Consider the following 19,287-nt stretch of genomic DNA (forward strand, 5'->3'; position numbering starts at 1 on the left):
TTGCCCTGATCAGAGTCTGGATGGTGGGAAATTAGGTTGATTTGGGGAGAGCAGGAAAGGGCTAATGGGCAGGAAAGGTTCGGCTTTTGAGGGCATTGTATACAGGCTTGGTCAGCTAGGTACTTCTCTGCCTGGCTGCTGTCCAGTTCTTTTTACCTTGCATCCCTCACAATCATGTTCTCTCTTCTCCCCTTCCAGTCCTGGGGCGAGTGCTGGAGGTGACAGATCTCCCTGAGGGCATCACCCGTACAGAGGCAGACAAACTCTTCACTCAGCTTGCCATGTCCGGCGCCAAGATCCAGTGGCTCAAAGATGCTCAGGGACTGCCTGGCGGGGGTGGGGGAGACAACAGTGGGACTGCCGAGAATGGCCGCCACTCGGACCTCGCTGCCTTGTACACCATCGTGGCTGTGTTCCCCAGCCCCCTGGCAGCCCAAAATGCCTCCCTTCGCCTCAACAACTCTGTGAGTCGCTTCAAACTTCGAGTGGCCAAAAAGAACTATGATCTGAGGATCCTGGAGCGAGCCAGCTCCCAATAAACAGAGGAGGGAAAGAGACCGGCACAATAGAGGTGGGGGCAGGGTGGAGGGGTCAAGGGATCCTGACAGAACACAGACAGAGGCAGGAAGTAAGGAGACAGATACTCAACTAGAGCCTAAAACGAGGGATGAAGATGGAAACAGAGGCAGACATACTGGCATTAGACTCCTTGCTCCCCTGCCGTGGATCCCCTTTTCCCCCTGGTTGGCTGCCTTCTGCTTCCCTCTCCTTCCCATCCTCTTCTATCATATTTTATCTTTTCTCCCACCATCAAATTAATTTCTTTCATTTTTTTTTTTTGGTCAGGTAGAATTGGGAGGGTCCTACACTCCCCTATTCTATTTCCTTACCTTCCCAAATTCCCTTTCCTTTTTTGGTCTCTATGAATATATTTATATGGACAGAATTAACAAAAAAGAATCAGTTTCCCTCATTCTCTCACTTCTCCCGTCTTGTGTCCCCAAGCCCCACAGAGTTAAAACTTGGGACTCCCCCCATCCCCCAGAACACTTGTATATTGTTCGTTTGAGGTTCGTGCCGCAGTAACAGACACAGTATTTAATTGCACATACAGATGTTTGCTGGTATATTCACTGTAAATTTTTATTTAATCTGGTTTTTTGTTTGGGGAGTTATATGGGGGGAGGTTGGTTTTGTTTTTAAATATAAAAAATATATATATATGTCACTGGACATCAGTCACTGTTTCTCTGTTGCCGCCCATGTGTGGGTGGGGGTTGGAAGCTCTGGGTTGGTATACCTGCACAGCTGTTGGAAGGATTTGTTGTGGGTTGTAATGGCTTTCCCTAGCATATGCACACGTATCTTCCTAACACTATTCCCTCCATCCCATCCTCCTCCCTGTGCACAATTGTGACAGATGGCTGCATCTCTAATGGGACCTTGGTTTGGGGCTCTCCCAACTCTGCCACTAACTCTGGTCATTGAGCACATTACTTCTTAACTCTGGCTCTCTGTGTCCGTATCAGTAAAATAAGAGACTTGGGCTGACTAGTGACTTCTGAAGTTCCTTCCAGCCTGTTAAATATGTGATATTCATTTAGGGCCCTTATGGCAGAGCTGGGGAGTGGTAAGTGAGGTCCAGACTGGGTGGAGATGCTGGCCTCATGCCTGTCCATCTGATCTTCTGAAAGCCAGTCAGGGATGGAGGACTTGGGCCTTTCTTTAATCCTAAAGCCAGAGGATTGGGTTCTACCTGGTAGGAGCAAAAGTGAATGCTTCTTACAATAAAGCAACATCAACTGAACATGCACTGTCAAGATGCTGTATAGTCCAGGCATGCCCAGCAGCCTCTGTCCTATGCAGCTGAAGAAAGATGAACCAAAGTCACCCTGCCTGCAAGATGGAACTTTTCCTCTATCTGGGGCCTTCTCAGAGCTAGTCCTGTTGTTCTGCAGCCTGTCATAGCAGGGCTATTAAACAGCCTGTAAACTCGAAACCTTCCAGCACCCCCTTTTCAATCTCATCCATCCCTTAAAGAGAGAAAAAAGAGCAGTGGGGAGAAATGACAAAGCACAGTGCCCAGGAAATCTCTTGGGTCTGGGTGGCTATATCTCTAGGCAGGCTCCTCCAGGAGCTTCTTTGACCCAACCGCTAATGTAGTCCTTTATTTCTTACAGATACAAGTCATAAAGCAACACTACATTACCACCTCTAAATTGCCCTCCTCTGAGATGGGAGTAATCTCTTCTTTCATCTGTGTCCCAGCCCAAAGAGTAAGAGAAGGCTGCATCCCTGGGAGATAAGAATGCCGGTTATCTCTTTGACCCATCAGTTCATATACCAGGGCATCAGAGGTGGGAGATGGAATTAGGGAATCAAAATAGTTTAAGAAGTATGAGTCTTGGCCATCCTACCTTCAAGAGTTTGAAGTTCTCATGGTGAGGAAGGCATTATTTCCAAGTGATAAAAATTCCCTATGTGTTACCACATAGAGAAACCTTCTACCCAGTCTTAACTAAACCATCTCTACCTGATCATTAGATCCTCACTCCCCAGACCCCTCAGATGGAAGTCCCTGCCTGTGTTTTAGTAGCCTATACAATTCCCTTCACCCTTAGAACAAGATTTTAGAGTAATTGGGAGAAAGATGTCTCTGGGAGCTGCTGGAGGAGACAAAGCAGTACTACATGTTTTTCACTCCCTTACAGGATAGCAAGGTACACATGGATAAGAAAGTAATCTACTGTGGCAGATAGGAGAGCTCTGAGAATTCAACTTATCTTCACCAGTTCCTAGCCCTTTTCTAGCCTAAAGGTTTGAGGCTAGATCAATGCTTGAGGGTATATAAAAACATGGCCATAAGAAGGCGAAGTCTGAGAAGCCTAGTTCCTACAGTAGGTCCAGGGAGGGTAGAATTGGGGAGATGTTTGGACCTTGGGTAAAAGAGATGAGAAAATGTGTTTATAATTCTTCTTGATTTCACCTTCAGTCATCTAAAATCCCCTCAAATGAGTATGCAGCATGAACAGAGTCTGTTCCTTCCTGAATTTAACCAGTACTGACCTGCTCACTATAGATGAAGAATCAGGGAACAGCAGCTCCAGGGGGATGGGAGGAGTTAGGGTCCAGCCCTGCCTCAGACCTCCCCGTGTCCAATTTCTTTGTGTCAGCTGTGTTGCTCAGCTGTCCACTTTCCTCCAGCTCTGTCATTTCAGCTCTGACACCAAGGCAAGAGGCTAGAAGGTCTACAAATAGCGTCTGAGTAGCTGGTGTGAGTACGGAGGGTACTGGGGGGGGCTTAGCCCTCAAGGAAGAGAACCAGTCTTCCCCCAGCACCACCATCAAAGTCCCAGAGACTCCCTCTGCCTTCCACAGACAGTGGACTGACTTGACTTAGGGAATCCCCAAACGTAAGTTGCCTCTTCATCCTCTTTCCATTTCCAGGTCTGCTCACCCCAGCTTCCCCAATCTATAGTCTGTTCAGCTTCTTTGTTTCTCTCCTTGTCCGTGAGTAGTTTGGGTTTTAGGAATGAAATTATTAATCTCTAGGATGAGCTAGGATTGGAGGGGGTGGGTGGGGGTGGGGTCAAGGGAATGGAGTAGTAGGGAAAAGAAAGTTTCATATTACTCTGAAAACTTAAAATAGCTGAGGCCTGAGGCAGGCTGGGACAGAACTAGGCATGGGTCCCCGGCTCAAGAAAGAGGGGAGAACAAATGTCTCCAGTCTGTCCCTCCATGCATGCTAGCAGAGACACACATTAAACTGCTTGAAGAGAGGGGATCTGGGAAAGTGTGTTGTGTCTGTATTGCCCACCGATTCCCAGGAGAAACAAAGTATCTGTAGAAAAATACCTAAACCATGCAGCCTTGAGCACTATATTGGGGCTGTAAACTCTGGGGTTGCCCCTCAGGGTAGAAGGATGAGTATGGGTTTGAGGAACTGGTTGGGAAATTCCTTAGTCTGTTGGGCTTTTTGTCTGGACCTCCATGGAATCTTCTGTTCATAAGCCCTGCCAAAAGATCTCTGTTTAACCAAATTTCTCCCAAAGCCTCCCTTTCAAGGACAACCCTACTACAAGGGACAGGAATAAAGGAGGAAAGAATGGCAGTCGGGGATTAGATTTCATAGTGGGGTCCAACCTCTTGCAGGATGACAGAAAAGGAGGTGCTGGACTCCCCTAAGCCCTCCTTCCCAGCAGAGACTGCACAAAGTGGGGTGAGTCTGGGCCTTTGACCATCAGGTGTGCGGGGGGGTTGGGAAGCCATTACAGCCCCTGAAGAAAAGTGCTTGAATTGATCTCACGTGTGTGACTTATTTATTGTTAGAATGCTAGCCAACACCTGCAACCCCCAATATGCCCTAATACTAGGGTGCATTCCTTGCCCAAGCTAGTAGCTTTAGCCCCACCTACTCCAGAGAGAGTGACAGTCCTTTTAACACTGGGTTTCCTTCACTCCCTCCCTCAGCTACAGCGACTGAAGCAGTTACTGAGGAAGGGGTCTTCAGGGATAAAGGAAATGGAGCTTCCCCAAGAGCCTCAGGCCAATGGGGAGGCAGTGGGTGCTGGGGGTGGGCCCATCTATTACATCTATGAGGAAGAAGAGGAAGAAGAAGAAGAGGAGGAGGAGCCACCGCCAGAACCTCCTAAGCTTGTTAACGATAAGCCCCACAAATTCAAAGATCATTTCTTCAAGAAACCAAAGTTCTGTGATGTCTGTGCCCGGATGATTGTGCGTGAGTCATGAAGGGAAGTGGAGAGAGTGTGGTGTTGAAGGCAGCGGGTAGGGGAGAGGGTTTAGGAGAGGAGTTTTCATAGCAGACAGCTGTGGCAAGATTTGGCTTAAGAAAATACTATTAGAGATTGACAGTGTAGGGTCCCAAACTGAAAAGAGAACCTAAGATCTAGAGTAGCAGCAGTGGTGCAAAGGAAAAGGGCAGTCCGGAACCTTACCCAAATATTCTCCCCCTCTCCCAAGTCAACAACAAATTTGGGCTTCGCTGTAAGAACTGCAAAACCAACATCCATGAACATTGTCAGTCCTATGTGGAGATGCAGCGATGCTTCGGCAAGATCGTGAGTAGGCTCTAGGGAGCAAGAAAGTAGAAGGGAGGGGACATGTTGCTAGCTACCCCTTCGTTGGTTTGTCAAGTCATCCCATTCATTTCTCTGCTTTTTCTTAGCATATCACTCTGAGAAGGGGTGAGCACTCATGGGAGAGATGGGGTTCTGGGTACCTTGCCACCTCTAATGCTTCCTCCCATCCTATCCTACAGCCCCCTGGTTTCCATCGGGCCTATAGCTCCCCACTCTACAGCAACCAGCAATATGCTTGTGTCAAAGATCTCTGTAAGTGCCCCATATGGGACCTAAGGGAATGGGCAAACCTGGAGATAGTTTCTCAGCACCTCTAGCTATGGAAGCCAAATTCTGAAACAGAAACATTCTATTTCCCATGGTTCTCCCTTAACCTAATATTTTTATAGCCATCTTGGATACAGAGTCAATATCTACCTGTTTTATAGCTGAGGGAGATAAGGTTTAGTTAGGGCTGCTTACAGCTTGCAAGAGGTAAGCTGTGACTGAAACCTTCATCTGCTAGCTTCAAAGTCTGTGTTCTTTGGATCCCCATACCAGCCAGCTACAGCAAAAAAAAAAAAAAAAACCATGCTCATATGAAAAATAAGCAAGAGCAAAGTATCCTAGACTGTCCTCATCCTTGTTACAGCGTCATACCAGACTCAGGGCCACACCAAGAGCTGTAGGCATACTGGGCAGGTTCATAATTTGGCAACCCTTAAAAGTGTACTCACAATTTGCCCAACATTTATTTGGAGGAGAGGAACCTGTGAGGAACATGGGTGAAAAAGAAAAATCCGCTGGTGGTAGCACCCCAGCTTGTACTTGCCACTGAACGAAACAAAAGCCAGTAGTTAAGGAACCACTCTCCTTAGAAGGAGACTAGTGATTCTAAGCATGCCCCAACTCCTGAGCAACTTACCAGAGTTGTCTTTCCAACATCATATAATGCTCTGCCTGGAAGGAGTTCTGGTAAATAATTTTCTCCATTACAGTTCCAGTGATGTTTTTAGAGCCCTTTTATAAATTGGTGACCTATGTATTACCCAGCTGATCCTTCTCTAATCCTTCCCCTGCCCTCACACACACTTCCCCTGGGTATCTATCTACTCATTTTCTCATCTCCCTTCCTTAGGAGGTCTCTCTTTCCTCTAAGGCTTTCTCTGCCTCCCTAGTAATGTCTTCTTTCTCCTTCCATTCCACTAGCTGCTGCCAATCGCAATGACCCTGTGTTTGAAACCCTACGCACTGGAGTAATCATGGCAAACAAGGAACGGAAGAAGGGACAGGCAGATAAGAAAAATGTGAGCACTATAACTCCCCACTGAGGTCCCTCCTGGAGACCCCATAGGGCAGGTCATTTCCCCTTTTGGAAAGCTGAGAAAAGATATGGCTCTCTTCTCCTAAAATTGCATATTCTGCAACATATTTTTGCATACAGTTTTAGAGGGCTTTTAGGACCTGCTTCAGCTCACCGTGGGCCTCAGGTTGAGAATGTCATAGAGTGTTTTTTCAACTCCCTTCTGAAATTGTCAGATTAACCACCACAACCACATGAAGGCTAGGCCCCAGGCCCTTGACATTGCTGGTGATGGGTAAGAGCTGTGCTTTTGGATTTGGGAAAGAGAACTTGTCATACCAAGTAATCAGAGAATTCTAGAGCTGTGCAAGTGCCCATGAAGATCATCTGGTCCGACTCATTCATTTTACAGATGATGAAACTGACACAAAGCTACTGGCCAAGAGCAACTTCATTTCCTTTTGTAATAGGGTTATAGTTTGGTAATGCCATAGACTTATGTTCAGTTCAGCAAGGAATTTGTTAGAGCATCCTTATATCTTTCTGGACAAACAGAATGCACTAATATGGATGATGGTTATAGTTAGATGGATTCCTAAAATTGGTTGAATCACAGTACCTAAAGGATTCTGATCCTTTAGGGATGTCCAGCTGGAGGGAGATTTCTGATACCTTATAACATGATTTAGTCCCTGGTCCTCATTTATGGACATTTTACTCGCTGATGCAAATGAAGATATAAATGGTATATTCATTAAGTTTGTGGGAAAGCTAGGAAGAAATACTTATACACTGAATAATATATTTAAAAATCTTATTACAGACCTGAACTGGCCAGTTAGCTCAGTTGATTAGAGCATGTGCTGATAACACCAAGGTCCAGGGTTAAGTGCCTATACTGGCCAGCCACAGAAAAACAAACAAATAAGCTTACAGACTAAAAGAAAGGGCCAAAACTAATAATTTGAAGTTTCATGAGGAAAAATGTACGTATCTGTTCTTGTATCAAAAAAAAAAAAAAAATCAACTGAAGAAAAACAGAACTATGGATCTGGCCTCAAAGTAGTTGTTATGGAGGTTGGGTACAGATTAGAAATTTCTGTGGAGTGAACTATAACTTAATAAGGCACTAGCAGTGTGATTTGCTTGCTTCCAGAAAGGCTAGCACTCTTGGGTTCTGCTCTCTTAAGGGAATTATAAAAACTGTGCTGCCCATTTTTCTCTTACACACGGGAGTATTTTTAAGGGCAGACAGTATTGTGAAGGACCTGGAATCTGGATCATAGGAATGATTTGAAGGGACTAAAAATGTTTAGAGAAGAAAAGCCAGGAAAGACATGTCATCTCTCCTCAGATTTAAAGGGGCCATGTATTAGTCCATTTTTGTTGCTTATAACAAAGTACACTCCACTGGGTGATTTATAAAGACAATGAGATTTATTGCTTACAGTTTCTGAGGCTGAGAAGTCTAAAGTTCATCTGGTGGTGGTGACAGTGACCCAGAGGTCTCACATTGCTAGGTGGTGGAAGCAGAGAGAAAAGAGAGCAAAAGGCAGACTCTCTTCTTCTTTTAAAGCCCTCAGAGCCACGCCCCTGACCACCATTTTTAATCCATTCATTACTGCATGGTCCTACAATCTAATCACCTCTTCAAGGCTCCACCTTTCCATTACCATAATAGGATTTCCCACCCTCTTAACAGTCACAGTGGGGGCTAAGTTTCTATTCTTTTTTTTTTTTAAAGATAACTGGTAAGGGGATCTTAACTCTTGACTTGGTGTTGTCAGTACCACGCTCACCAGTGAGCTAACCGGCCATCCCTATATGGGATCCAAACCTGTGGCCTTGGTTTTATCAGCACCACACTCTCCTGAGTGAGCCACAGGCTGGCCCCTTAAGTTTCTAATACATAAAACTTGGGGGAAACAATTCAAGCTTCAGAGAGTTTTGAGGGGACATAATTCAATCCACTACAGGCCATATTTGTTCTACATTCATTGCTCCAAAGGGCAAATCAGGGCCAATAGCTAAAAGGTACAGGGAGACTGTCATAGGCTTAATATAGGGAATTGCCCCAAAATTGCATGGGGTTACTTTGTAAGGTAGTGAACCCTCTGTCATTGACAACATCAAGCACAATGTGGGTGAACCACTTGCAAGGATGTTTTAGAGGAAATTCCTGCATTAGATGGTTGGACTAGATATTTCCTCCAAGGTTTCATCCAACCCTGAGATCCTATTCTGTAGTTCTCTGGCCAGACTGGAGAGCCAGGGCAAATGTGTGTTCCCAAGACAGCATCTCCCTAACTCTGGTGCCCCCTCCAGCCTCTAGCAGCCATGATGGAGGAGGAGCCAGAGTCAGCTAGACCAGAGGAAGGCAAACCCCAGGATGGTGAGTGTCGCCTACCTCCATCCACAGAGATGGAGTAAGGTCGAGGGCTCTGCTGTGGCACAGGGGGAGGCGGGGCAAAGGACAGGCCAAGTTTAGAGATAAAAGAGGCCCTTTAACAGAAGTGTAAGAGAATGAGGGCTGCCCTCCAGGAGACAGAGACAATTTGTCGGTGTTTCTGATCCCAGGAAACCCTGAAGGGGACAAGAAGGCTGAGAAGAAGACACCTGATGACAAGGTGAGAATTCTTCCCTACAAGGGCTGCATTCCTCTCCTCAACCCAGGTTTGATACCACTCACAGCCTCAGCAGAAGCTCACACTTCCCCTTTGGGGTTCCCATCACCCTTGATCCACCCTCACCATCAACCCTCCCCCTTGACACCCCCCCCCCCATAAACTCCTCTCAGTTCAGGAACTGGAAGAGAGTTGGAATGTAGTGTGTCTGGAGAATGCTCCTGTCTTGGACTCCTACTCCTCAATGTGGGATAGAAGAGTTCTGAAACTCATCACCCCTTTTCACCCCCAGCACAAGCAGCCTGGCTTCCAGCAGTCTCATTACTTTGTGGCTCTCTATCGGTTCAAAGCCCTGGAGAAGGATGATCTGGATTTCCCGTGAGAGGCCTCGTGGGGAGAGGGGGTACTGGGGACGGAAGAGGGGAGAGCTGGGTTCTATATGGGAAAGGAAAAGAGTGACTCAGGGCTTGGAGCCTATTGGGACCGGACCTGGGGCACAGCCAGCGACGTGGTATGTGAGTGAGGCCCCTAAATCTCAGAGGCCCCTCCTTTCCTCTCCCAGGCCAGGAGAGAAGATCACAGTCATTGATGACTCCAATGAGGAATGGTGGCGGGTAAGGGAAATGTCTTGGGCTAGGGTGGGATATGGGTTGAGTCTAGAATATGAGATTGAGAGATTGATTCTCCCTACCATGTACCCTAGGGGAAAATCGGGGAGAAGGTCGGATTTTTCCCTCCAAACTTCATCATTCGAGTCAGGGCTGGAGAACGTGTGCACCGTGTAACGAGATCCTTCGTGGGGAACCGCGAGATAGGGCAGATCACTCTCAAGAAGGACCAGGTAGCACTGGTGCAGCAACCCAATCCCAGGACTGATCTCCTCGGCAAACCACACTCCTTGGAGATCTTAACCCGTTAATGAGACTAGGATGAGTCTTTATAACTTCAGGCTCCCCCGCTCTCCTCTTCAGCCTTTTCTCTTGATTCCTACTCCCTAATCCTTTAATCCTCTAGATCGTGGTGCAGAAAGGAGAAGAAACCGGCGGCTACGTCAAGGTCTACACCGGCCGCAAAGTGGGGCTCTTCCCCACCGACTTCCTGGAGGAGATTTAGGCATTCGGGCGACCACAGGCTGGAGACTCCCATGCCCCATTCTGGGCGGGCCCAGTGGAGGTTGGGAAGGAAAGGGGCGAGAGCAACTGGACTGCTGGGTGAGGGAGGGGTGGGAAGGCCCGTCAGAGAGTGACGGGGCTTCTAGGAAGGGACTGGTTCCCACCCCCACTCCCCACACCCGCCCCCGGCCTAGGGCCTCGGATACCTGATGTCCAGAGCAACCGGCATCCGCAACACCTCGGGCCCATCCTGCGAGAGCTGGGAAAAGAAAGTGTTGCTGGGGGAGGAGGGAGGGAGGGGAGAAACCACGGAGGCGAACTGCAGAATGTTGCAAATTTATTAAAGTTTTGACAAAAGTTAGAAAAGTTTGCTCCTTAACTGGGGGCGAGGAGAGGGTCTGCGGAGGGGTGGCGAATCCTCCCCAGCCGTCCCACCTCACTATCATTGGGTAACCAGAGGGGCCGAGGCTGGTGGAAGGTAGGGAGACAGGTGAGTCAGTCAGGCGAGGGCTCTGCTGTCAGTGAAGAAAGCGGAGCCGCACTGGAGTTGCTGTCCCCGCGCCCCTGCGGCTGTGGGAGCAAGATCTCGTAGCAGGGTAGGTCCCCCTAGTTTTTGGAGATTTAGCTGCGGGCAGCTCCTTGCATTTTGGAACCTGGCTCAGCGCCGAGGTAGGCCGCCAGGGGGCGATGCAAGATCTTGGATGGAAAGCTAGGGATGGGGAGGGGGTGAGGGGGTGGGTAAGGGGAGAGAACCAGAGAGACCAAGCCAGAGACCCTAGGCCTGGGAGTGGATGGGGTGCGTGCCGTATCCATGGCAACACTTCCTCAAGTCCTCAGGGAACCGAGCTAGCGAGGCTGGGGGGCCTAACCCCTCCCGCGCGGCCCTTGCCCCAGCCCTTTGCGACAGGTACCGAGAGAACGCGGGGCAGATAGCTAACCAGCTCTCGCGTAGACCCCTCCTGCCGCGCGCCGTATGCAAATGTTGTTATTTGCATATGCAAATATGCAAATATGCCGGCCCTGGTCAGAACGGCAGGTGGTGAGGAGCGGGAAGGTGTGGGGAAGGGAGCAGAAGGAGATGAGGAGTTTGGGGACCTGGGAGCGGATCAGTGAGAGGCAGCCTGAGGTGGTTGCTGGAGTGGGGCAGGCAGAGGGTCTTGAGCTTGATGGCGAGTGGGGGAGGGTCGGCCTGGCCAGCCAGGATCTCCGCTTCTCGTCTGCCTGTTGTCTGCCAGGACTGAGGTTGGCACCGCCTAGCAAGGTTGGCAGCGGGAGCCCGGGCACCATCTGCTGCTGGCGGGGGAGGGCAGGGGCTCAGCTGGGCTGAGGAAGAGGAAGGCCCGGGACAGGCGCGTCCTCCTTCCTTCCAGAAGGCTGAGGTGTGATGAGGGCAGTGAAACACACAAGACTCGCTGCGGAACAGAGTTTCCTGTTCCCTTTGCCCTTGACTGTCGGGACGCCTGGGGCGTGGGGGGGAGTGATCAAAAAGAATTTAATCACTATTGGGCTAGAATAGGAGCTGATCACAGGTACCCCAACCACACACAAATCAAGCCTTTTGCCCCCATCCCTCCTCCGGATCCTCATACCACGAATGTATGGAGGGACTGCGAGGGCTTGAGTTACCTCTATTCATTAAAAGGTCTGAGGGACGCAAAACCGGAGGGCGCCCCCCAATCCTCGAGGGCGCCCCCCCACAAAGCTGAAGCAAAACCAATTTACTGGCTCATTGGGCGGCGATGCTGGTGTGGGGGTGTCGAGGAGCAGGGAGAGCGGCTGTTCTCCCCCTACACTCGGGGGGCACCCCCCTCCCTCGCCTCACCGAGCCGGCAGCTGTCCCTAATTAGAGCGGTGGTTTAATTGGATTTATCAGCAGTTAATAGGAAATTAAGCAAAGGGCCTGAGAGAAGAGGGGCGGGAGGAGCGGGGAGACAGACTGTGCAGAGTTCGAAGGAGGGGTGCTGGGGTATGGGGTGGGGATACAAGGCCCAGTGTCAGGATTGAGCTCCATGGTCATGACCTCTCCTCAGTACTCGCCACGCCAGTTGAGCCCAGGCCTAAGGGAGCAGGTCCCGAGAGTGGGTGGCAGACCTGACAACTACCTTATGTGAGCCCCCAGCGCCCCCCTCTCCTACAAGCGGCCGCCTGGGTGATGGATGATGCTTTCCCACGCTGCAAAGGTCATAAGTCTGGGCCAAGGAGCAGACTGAATTGAAAACAGATCGGAGGAAGAGCTGGAGTGCTAGGGTCCAGGACACAACCCGCACTCCACCCCTCTTTACTGACCACTCCACTCTTAACAAAAAAAAAAGAAAAAAAGTCCTCCTTGGAGTCGAAAGATTGGTCAGCACAGCACGAAGGGGCAAAGTGGGCTACAGAGTGACTCCCTCTTCAACCCTTGCCTCTCAGCTGGGTTGAGGACCATAGGAATCTCCCAGCGCAGCTGCCAATGTCTCTGTAAGGCTCCTCTTCCCCACAACAGCTCGAGTTAGGGCCGGCGGGCCGCTGAGTCTGCTGCGTGGGGGCGGCCCAAGGTAGGCACCACCCATCCTGGGGGCCAGGAAAGGAAGCTTGCAGGCAGTCAAGCCAGGACGCACAGGGCTCCGAGTCCACAGCCCCAGGCGTCTCCTGTCACCACGACCTCATTATATTGCTAGGCTTACTTAGGCTAAGGAGGCCTGCTCAGGGGCCCCTGGTGACCTCTCTGTCACACTCCACCCCTGCAGGGCACAGATGGCAGCTCCCGTGTATGAGTGGGTACCTGCCCCTGAGTGGGTGTGGGTGGTCAGGGATCTGTCTGTCCCCCTAGCAATTATGAGTGTCTATACCCCTGGTGTGGTATTTGTGTGTGTATCTGTTTGCACCCCTTGGTGCGTGAGTTGTCTATCTGAGCCCCAGGTATATGTCCGTGTCTGTGTCCCTGGGTGTGTCAATGGCCCTGAGTATGCCTGAATCTCTCCGGTTTGTCCACTTCCCACCCTCTACCCCCCATCTCTGTGATTTCTGTCTAAGCCTGAATGTATCTAGATGTGCATATGTGCTTTGGTGTGTCTATGTGTCTGGGCTCTGTTCACGCCTGGGTGTGCCCCCCGGGTGCGGGCATTCCAGTGTGTGTGTGCCTGCAGGACTGTGTATGTGTGAAAATCAGGAAGAGTCACTGGTGAGTGTGTGTTGCTCTGGCGTCTCCGCCTGCAGGTGTGTGTGTCTTGGTGACAGTGCGTGGGCGTGTGCCTGGGTGTGAGCTGAGCGGCGGCTTGTATCCGAATGACAGTGTGACGCACGCGTGTGCGCGCGCGCGCGCCTGAGTGAGTCTCCCACCCCCGCTCTTTCCTCTCTCCATTTCTATTCCTCTCTCCTCTCCCGGCCGGCTCGGCTCCGCCGTCCGCATCATCTCCATCCATTATTGAAGAAACAGCCGCGTCCGCTCCAATCACATCAACACCCCCGCCCCTCCCCGTTCAGCTCGCCCCGCGGCCCCTCTGGGTGCTGGGGAGGGAGGAAACCAAGGCGCGGCGGGGGTGCTGGGCTAGAGCGGGTTCGTGACCCTGTGCCCCGAGCAGGGCCAGGCACCGGAACGCCGGGGTCCCAGGCGGAGAGCGCTTTGCATAAACAGATGGCGCGGGCGTCTTTGTCTCGCTCGCTCTCTTGCCGCGCGGCTCCGGGCTCCGCTTCTGTCTGGCTGATGCAATCTTGATCATCTCCCAGCCTCGGGACCCGGCGCCCTTAATAGCGGCAGAGGGGGTCAGGGGCCCTGGGGCTCCCGAGAGCAGATGCTGGGTACTGTGTCATTCCTCCTGGGCGCCCCTTCAACACCCCACAGCTGCAACGGGAAGATGCAGGCCGCGCCGAAGTGATCGGCATGTGGAGGTGACCGGGAGGGGGACCCCGGACAGTGCCCCGAGGTGTCCCAGGGCTGTCCCATTGGACTGCTGCAGCCGCCCAGGAGCAGCAAGCCAGAAAATAGGAATAGAACTGGGGAATGGGGGTGCGGGGAGGAGGAGAGACAGATAAAAACAGAGACAGAGAGGCATTTGTAAAGAGACACAGTGAGGCAGAGATGTAGAGGGAAAAAGAGACAGATACATAAAGACACAGAGAAACAGATGCAGAGGGACAAAGCCAGGTAGAGAGAGCCGCAGAGGTAGAGACAGAGACACAGCCAGAACGAAAAGGAACAGAGAGACACAGACATACTCACAGAGACAGAGCTAGACAGAAATAGACAGGCGATCTGAAGAGGAAAGAGAAAGAAGGGCAGCTAGATGCTAGGGCAGGCCGGGTCAGAGAGCGGAAGGCAGTCTTGGGACCTGCAGCCCCAGAGCAGAGATGAAGCCCCAAGCGTCTGAGACCGCCTAGCCCCGCAAAAGGAACCAGCCTGAACCCGGTGCTGCCTTCAGCTGACGAAGCGGGAACTTCCACGTACCCTTTCCGCCCTCTGGCCCCACCTCACACCTGAAGAGTGGAGGCTGTGGACCCACTGCTTTTGCAGCGGAAGTGGCCGGAGTGACGGACTGGGCGTGGACCTATACACACACTCCAGCCATGGAGTTACCTGCCCGAACTCCGGGAGTGCAGGGCCGGCGCTGCCCGAAAGGGGGCACCTGAGACTTCTCCTCCGACCTTGGGAGCCGCTCGGCCTCCAGGGGGCGCCCGCGCCCACGGCCCCTGCCACACTTTCGCTCTGCGGAGTCCAGCTGCGCGGCCAGCGCGCGGATTAGTATCCTGGAGCGGTTTAGTATTCAGAGTCCGGTCCCGGCGCGACCCCCGGCCGTGCCTAATCTGTGGCTAATGACTCCAGCCGTCCCTCACCCAGCTGGGGCAATGTGACCTGAGTCCTTGTGGTGGGAAAGTGCGGGCAGCGGGGAGAGATGAGATGTGCAACCGAAGGATTCTCTGTCCTAGCTCGGTCCCAGAAACCATGATCCAGAGACGGGAACCAAAGATGGGAGGGGGCTTAGAAATAGACTCAAAGAAACAGGGACCAGAAGCAGGTGAAGGTTCAAGGAGTCGCGGAGAGGCAGGAGCGGAAGCAATAATGTAATACCGGAGCTCGGAATCCGGGACGGAGGCCCTAGGCAGGAGGACCAGCGGCGACTACAGGAAAGGAGCAAGACGGAGGGTCTGGGACACGCCAGGCTCGGGTCACCAAAACTCAGAAGAAAGGGCACAAGAGGACGGGCGTGGGCCCGCGTCCCTCCTGGCGTCCTGGATCCCCAGCTGTGCCACAGAGAGCCAGATGTACAGCCCAGCTGTGCGGTCGCTCGAGCTCCAGGGCAGATTTTTAGTCCCAGAGACTGGAGGGCTGGGGGGCACAGGTGACAGGACACCCCCTCTCTGGCCCGACCCTGGAGGTGTGGGCGCTCAGGGAGGGCTGTGTGCTGCTCGAGGCTCTGACATCCCATCAGTCCCCTCCCCCTCCCCCACACACAACGCAGCGAGTCTCTGTCTCTTTGTTCTCGCCATGTCTCTGACACTTTATCTCATTATCCGCCGGAGGGAGGCGGAGAGCCAGGGACCCCGCAGCCTAATTACAGCCGCGCTTGTCAGCATAGAGGTCGGGGGAGGTACCAGAGAGCGGTAAAAAGATGGGGCCCCCAGGAACGGTCCTCTTCTTCCCTGTACCCCGAGGGGCCCAACGGCGGGTGCTAACTCGCTCCTGCCGGCGCCCGCCGCAGGGCAGGCTTTGGAGGGAAGAAGTGGGGGGCTCAGCAAGATCCGGCTGCGGAGGCGGGAGGGCAGTGGTGGTTATCGTGGGAGCAGGGAAAAGCGGTTAGTGTTCGGCTCCCAAGTCCCTTAGACCCTAATTCCCCAAAGACGGGTGCTGTGGGCCTTATCCTGGCAGCATACACCTGAGTTAGCTGAAGAAACAGAGACAATCGCTCCGTATTTCTGTCTTGTTCTCCCTCCTACTTCAGTATCTTTCATATCTCTCCTTGGCTATTTCCCTCACCCCATTCTCTTCACCTCCACCCCACAGTCCGAGACAGAGGGTGGCCTCGTTGGGTGGCTCCACTTTCACCTCTACCCCAGGTAGGCAGAACAAGCAAGTCTCTCTAGCCTCCAAACTACAACAACTGATTTATACTAGCCTGAGCAGGGATTAAGATACACCTGATTTCTCCACCCCCTCCAACCACTAAACCAGGCCAAACACAACTTGGAGAAACCTCCCAGGATACAAGGGGCTGGGGCAGCTTTAGTGTTGTGGGTCTGTCCCCCTCCTCCCCCTCCTACACTGTGGACAGGGGCACAACCAGGGTCTTCAGGACCTGCTAGCTCCTGGATGGCTCTTCAGGTGTCAGGGAAGTGCTGCAGATGCTGTCACTAGTCCTTGTTCCCTCCTGGTCCCACCTGTGAACACCCCACAGGGGCATTTTGCTGGAGGTCTGCTTGCCTGTCCCATTGCCATTCTTCCTCCCACAGCTGGATCCTCCCCATCAGTCTCTGGGTCCTATGCCAGTGAGGTTTCTCCCTCAGATGCCCAAAGCCCCACCTATGATGGTGTTCTGGGGGGCCAGGGTGCAGAATCTGAAGGAGAGCTGGTGAGCAGAGAACTCTTGGCTCCCCAACAATTCCCCTGCTTGCTTTGAGCCTGGAATTGCGGGAGGAAGCAAGCTGCGTGGGGGTGGGGCAAGTATGAAGAATTGGGATGGGATGGGCCGGGCTGGGCCGGGCTGACACCTCCCAGGCCGGGGGGCGGGACCCCAGGAGGAGGCAGAGAGCAGAGCCACCGGAGAGAACTGAGACACTGAAGAGGCGATATGGCAGGAACCAGCCTCGGAGCCCGGTTCTACCGGCAGATCAGAAGACATCCGGCGGTGAGTTCTGTCCTCAGCGCTACTAACTCTTAACTTTCTTGCTGACCACCCACCCCCGCAAATCTCCCAGTGCCCTGTCTCGTGCCCAGTTCCTCCAAAGCTCCTAATCTTCCCCCAGGGTGTCCCCAAATCTATCCCTGCAATATGCCCCCATATCCCTCGAATCTACCTTGGACGGGATCCCTGTAGTGTAAGGGAGACTACAGCGGGAAATGTGTTTGTAGGCGGTTCCAGGTCACTTCTTCCAGAAGGGGGCGAGTGTCAGAATGGGGGGGGGGGAGGCTGGCGGCGGCGCGCAGGCAGAAAAGTTTGCAAAGGGCAGTTGGGAACAGCCGGGAGGAGGCTGGCCCTGAAAGTGCCCTCTGTCGTCCCCGCAGCTCATCCCGATGATCAGCTTCATAGGCCTGGGCATGGGCAGCGCTGCGCTCTACCTGCTGCGACTGGCCCTGCACAGCCCAGACGTCTGGTAAAGGCCTGGCTTGGGACGCAGGAAGGGGTCCTGGGTGGGCAAAATGGGATGGGAAAGCATGGACCTTTCAGGAATGGTGGCAATGGGTAGCCCTAGCAGGAACCTCCAGGCTGTGCACCTCCGACTGTACCAACTGGCATCTCAGGACTGGAGCTCGCTCCTGACCTGGGAGACGCCCACCTCCCCTCTGGACCTCCTCAGTGGCTCGCGACTTGGCCGGCTCGGGGCTGCGGAACCCCTTGCCGCTCCCGGCCACGTTGCCATGGCGACACGGCTCTGCGGGCGGCCTCGGGCTTTTGGGTTCCTCTATGTCTGCTCAAGAGCACTTGGAGTGTGGCGGGGTTAGCTGTTGGGGGCGCCGTTGGTGCCTGGAGACTTCACGCCGGGCCGGGGGCGGCGGGGTCCTCAGGCAAGCGAAAGGCACATCCACCCACCCCCGGCTTTATTGGAATTCGAGGCACAGCACCGACACACCAGCGCTCGGGATCTCTGTCCGATTCCCACGATTCTGCTCTGCGGGGTTAACTTAGGGTGGTAGGGAACGAAGGGAGTCCCTGGGCCGGATTGTCAGTTTGTCACCGAGCCCCACGCTGACAATGGTAACAGGCTCCTTGTCTTGTCAGCACCCGCTAACATGCCCCTTCCCCTATTGGTCTCTGGGAAATGGGCCCCCAGGGTAGGAGACAGGGACGGGGGGGGGGGGGGGGGGGGGGGATTGAGTACTGGGATGGGGGTGTAGAGATGGTGACCCTGGCCGAAGCTTGGGGATTGAATCCTGGCTCCCAGAGAGGAGACCATAACCCTCCCCTCCCGCCCCGCAGCTGGGACCGAAAGAATAACCCGGAGCCCTGGAACCGCTTGAATCCCAATGACCAATACAAGGTACCTCCAGTGGCTCTAGAATTGCTCCCCAATCCGCTCATCTCCTGGTCTTGGAACCCCCCACCACCGGCAGCAAAGGGAAGTGTGGGGCGCTTAGAGCAAGCCTCCTTTCCTTCTCAGTTCCTGGCAGTTTCCACTGACTATAAGAAGCTGAAGAAGGACCGGCCAGACTTCTAACCCAGGCTGGGCTGCGAGTCCGATGTAAACCACGGTCAACCAACCCACTCATTTCTTCCACTTCCTGCCCCCAGACCCCAAGGCGACAGTCTGGCCACCCGGTCCAGCTTCTGCCTGCACAGGCCCGGTTCCCACGCAGAGGGGAGGCAGCCCCACCCCCACCCTTTTCCCTTGCTCCCAGGAGCGGAAGCGCCTCTGACCCTCGGCTTGAGTTCCATGTGGGGGAGGGGCAGTCAGGAGGGCAGGCAGCAGCAGGGGTCGACCCAAAGGCCTAAGCCAGCCCCTCTGCCCTCCTACCCGGGACTCGCAGGGTGTGGCACAGGCTACGTGTTGAGCGTGGCCGATGTGAGCCAAGCAAGCAGGGCCTGAGTGCCAAGCGACGTGGCGGGCCCCACGTTAGCCCAGGCTCGGGCACAGGGCCCAAGGATGGCGCTACTCGGCTTGACTGTCGCTGCTACGCCCAGTCTGCCTAGGCACCTACAGCTCCTGCTCCTCCCTTGCCCGAGCCTGCTGCCTCCCAAGCCTTTGGCACCCCCTCCGGCTTCACACCTGGGCCGCCCCCTGCCGCTCCCCATCCCTCCCCTCTCTTGCTCCCCTCTGTCCCCTGGGATCAAACAGAAGCAGCCGTGGGCAAAATACAATTTCATTTAACAAATTGAATTTGCTGCGCCTGCTAATCACGTCTGCTGTCGGCTCTGATCCGACACGGAGAAAGAAGACTGCAGCCCCAGGGGTCCTTGTGGTGGTGGTACTGGGAGGGAAGGGAGGTACAAGTTGAGGGAGAGAATCACCACCTGGCCCAAGGGACCCCTCTCACAGTAACA

General features: G+C 53.2%; 3 protein-coding genes across 24 annotated transcripts in view; all 3 read left to right on the forward strand.

Moving 5' to 3' along the window:
- R3HDM2 (R3H domain containing 2) overlaps nucleotides 1-1,233 on the forward strand; it is a 147,513-nt gene extending 146,280 nt beyond the window's left edge. For all 18 annotated transcript variants that reach the window (XM_063076270.1, XM_063076268.1, XM_063076271.1 and 15 more), the window contains one exon: nucleotides 199-1,233. In XM_063076270.1, coding sequence (XP_062932340.1) covers nucleotides 199-539 — 341 coding nt within the window. In that variant the 3' untranslated portion in view covers nucleotides 540-1,233. The remainder of the gene's footprint in view (nucleotides 1-198) is intronic.
- A 1,961-nt stretch (nucleotides 1,234-3,194) lies between these two features.
- On the forward strand, nucleotides 3,195-10,483 carry STAC3 (SH3 and cysteine rich domain 3). Of its 5 annotated transcripts, none has more exons than XM_063076005.1 (13): nucleotides 3,200-3,274; nucleotides 3,448-3,510; nucleotides 4,053-4,219; nucleotides 4,471-4,738; nucleotides 4,981-5,078; nucleotides 5,279-5,351; nucleotides 6,288-6,385; nucleotides 8,707-8,773; nucleotides 8,959-9,008; nucleotides 9,298-9,383; nucleotides 9,568-9,619; nucleotides 9,709-9,846; nucleotides 10,020-10,483. In XM_063076005.1, the coding sequence occupies exons 3-13, from the start codon at nucleotides 4,154-4,156 to the stop codon at nucleotides 10,116-10,118; spliced, it is 1,095 nt and encodes a 364-aa protein (XP_062932075.1). In that variant the 5' UTR covers nucleotides 3,200-3,274; nucleotides 3,448-3,510; nucleotides 4,053-4,153; the 3' UTR covers nucleotides 10,119-10,483. The 5 variants fall into 5 exon arrangements, with proteins under 5 accessions (XP_062932073.1, XP_062932074.1, XP_062932077.1 ...); XM_063076006.1 differs by having other exon boundaries at nucleotides 4,153-4,219; XM_063076003.1 differs by lacking the exon at nucleotides 3,448-3,510 and having other exon boundaries at nucleotides 3,195-3,413.
- Nucleotides 10,484-16,877: 6,394 nt separating this feature from the next.
- NDUFA4L2 (NDUFA4 mitochondrial complex associated like 2) lies at nucleotides 16,878-19,088 on the forward strand. The gene is made up of 4 exons (XM_063076076.1): nucleotides 16,878-16,935; nucleotides 17,313-17,401; nucleotides 18,226-18,286; nucleotides 18,407-19,088. The coding sequence occupies exons 1-4, from the start codon at nucleotides 16,879-16,881 to the stop codon at nucleotides 18,461-18,463; spliced, it is 264 nt and encodes an 87-aa protein (XP_062932146.1). The 5' UTR covers nucleotide 16,878; the 3' UTR covers nucleotides 18,464-19,088.
- Nucleotides 19,089-19,287: the final 199 nt, after the last annotated feature.

This window comes from Cynocephalus volans, chromosome 12 (assembly GCF_027409185.1).
Source record: "Cynocephalus volans isolate mCynVol1 chromosome 12, mCynVol1.pri, whole genome shotgun sequence".
Taxonomy (NCBI): Eukaryota; Metazoa; Chordata; class Mammalia; order Dermoptera; family Cynocephalidae; genus Cynocephalus; species Cynocephalus volans.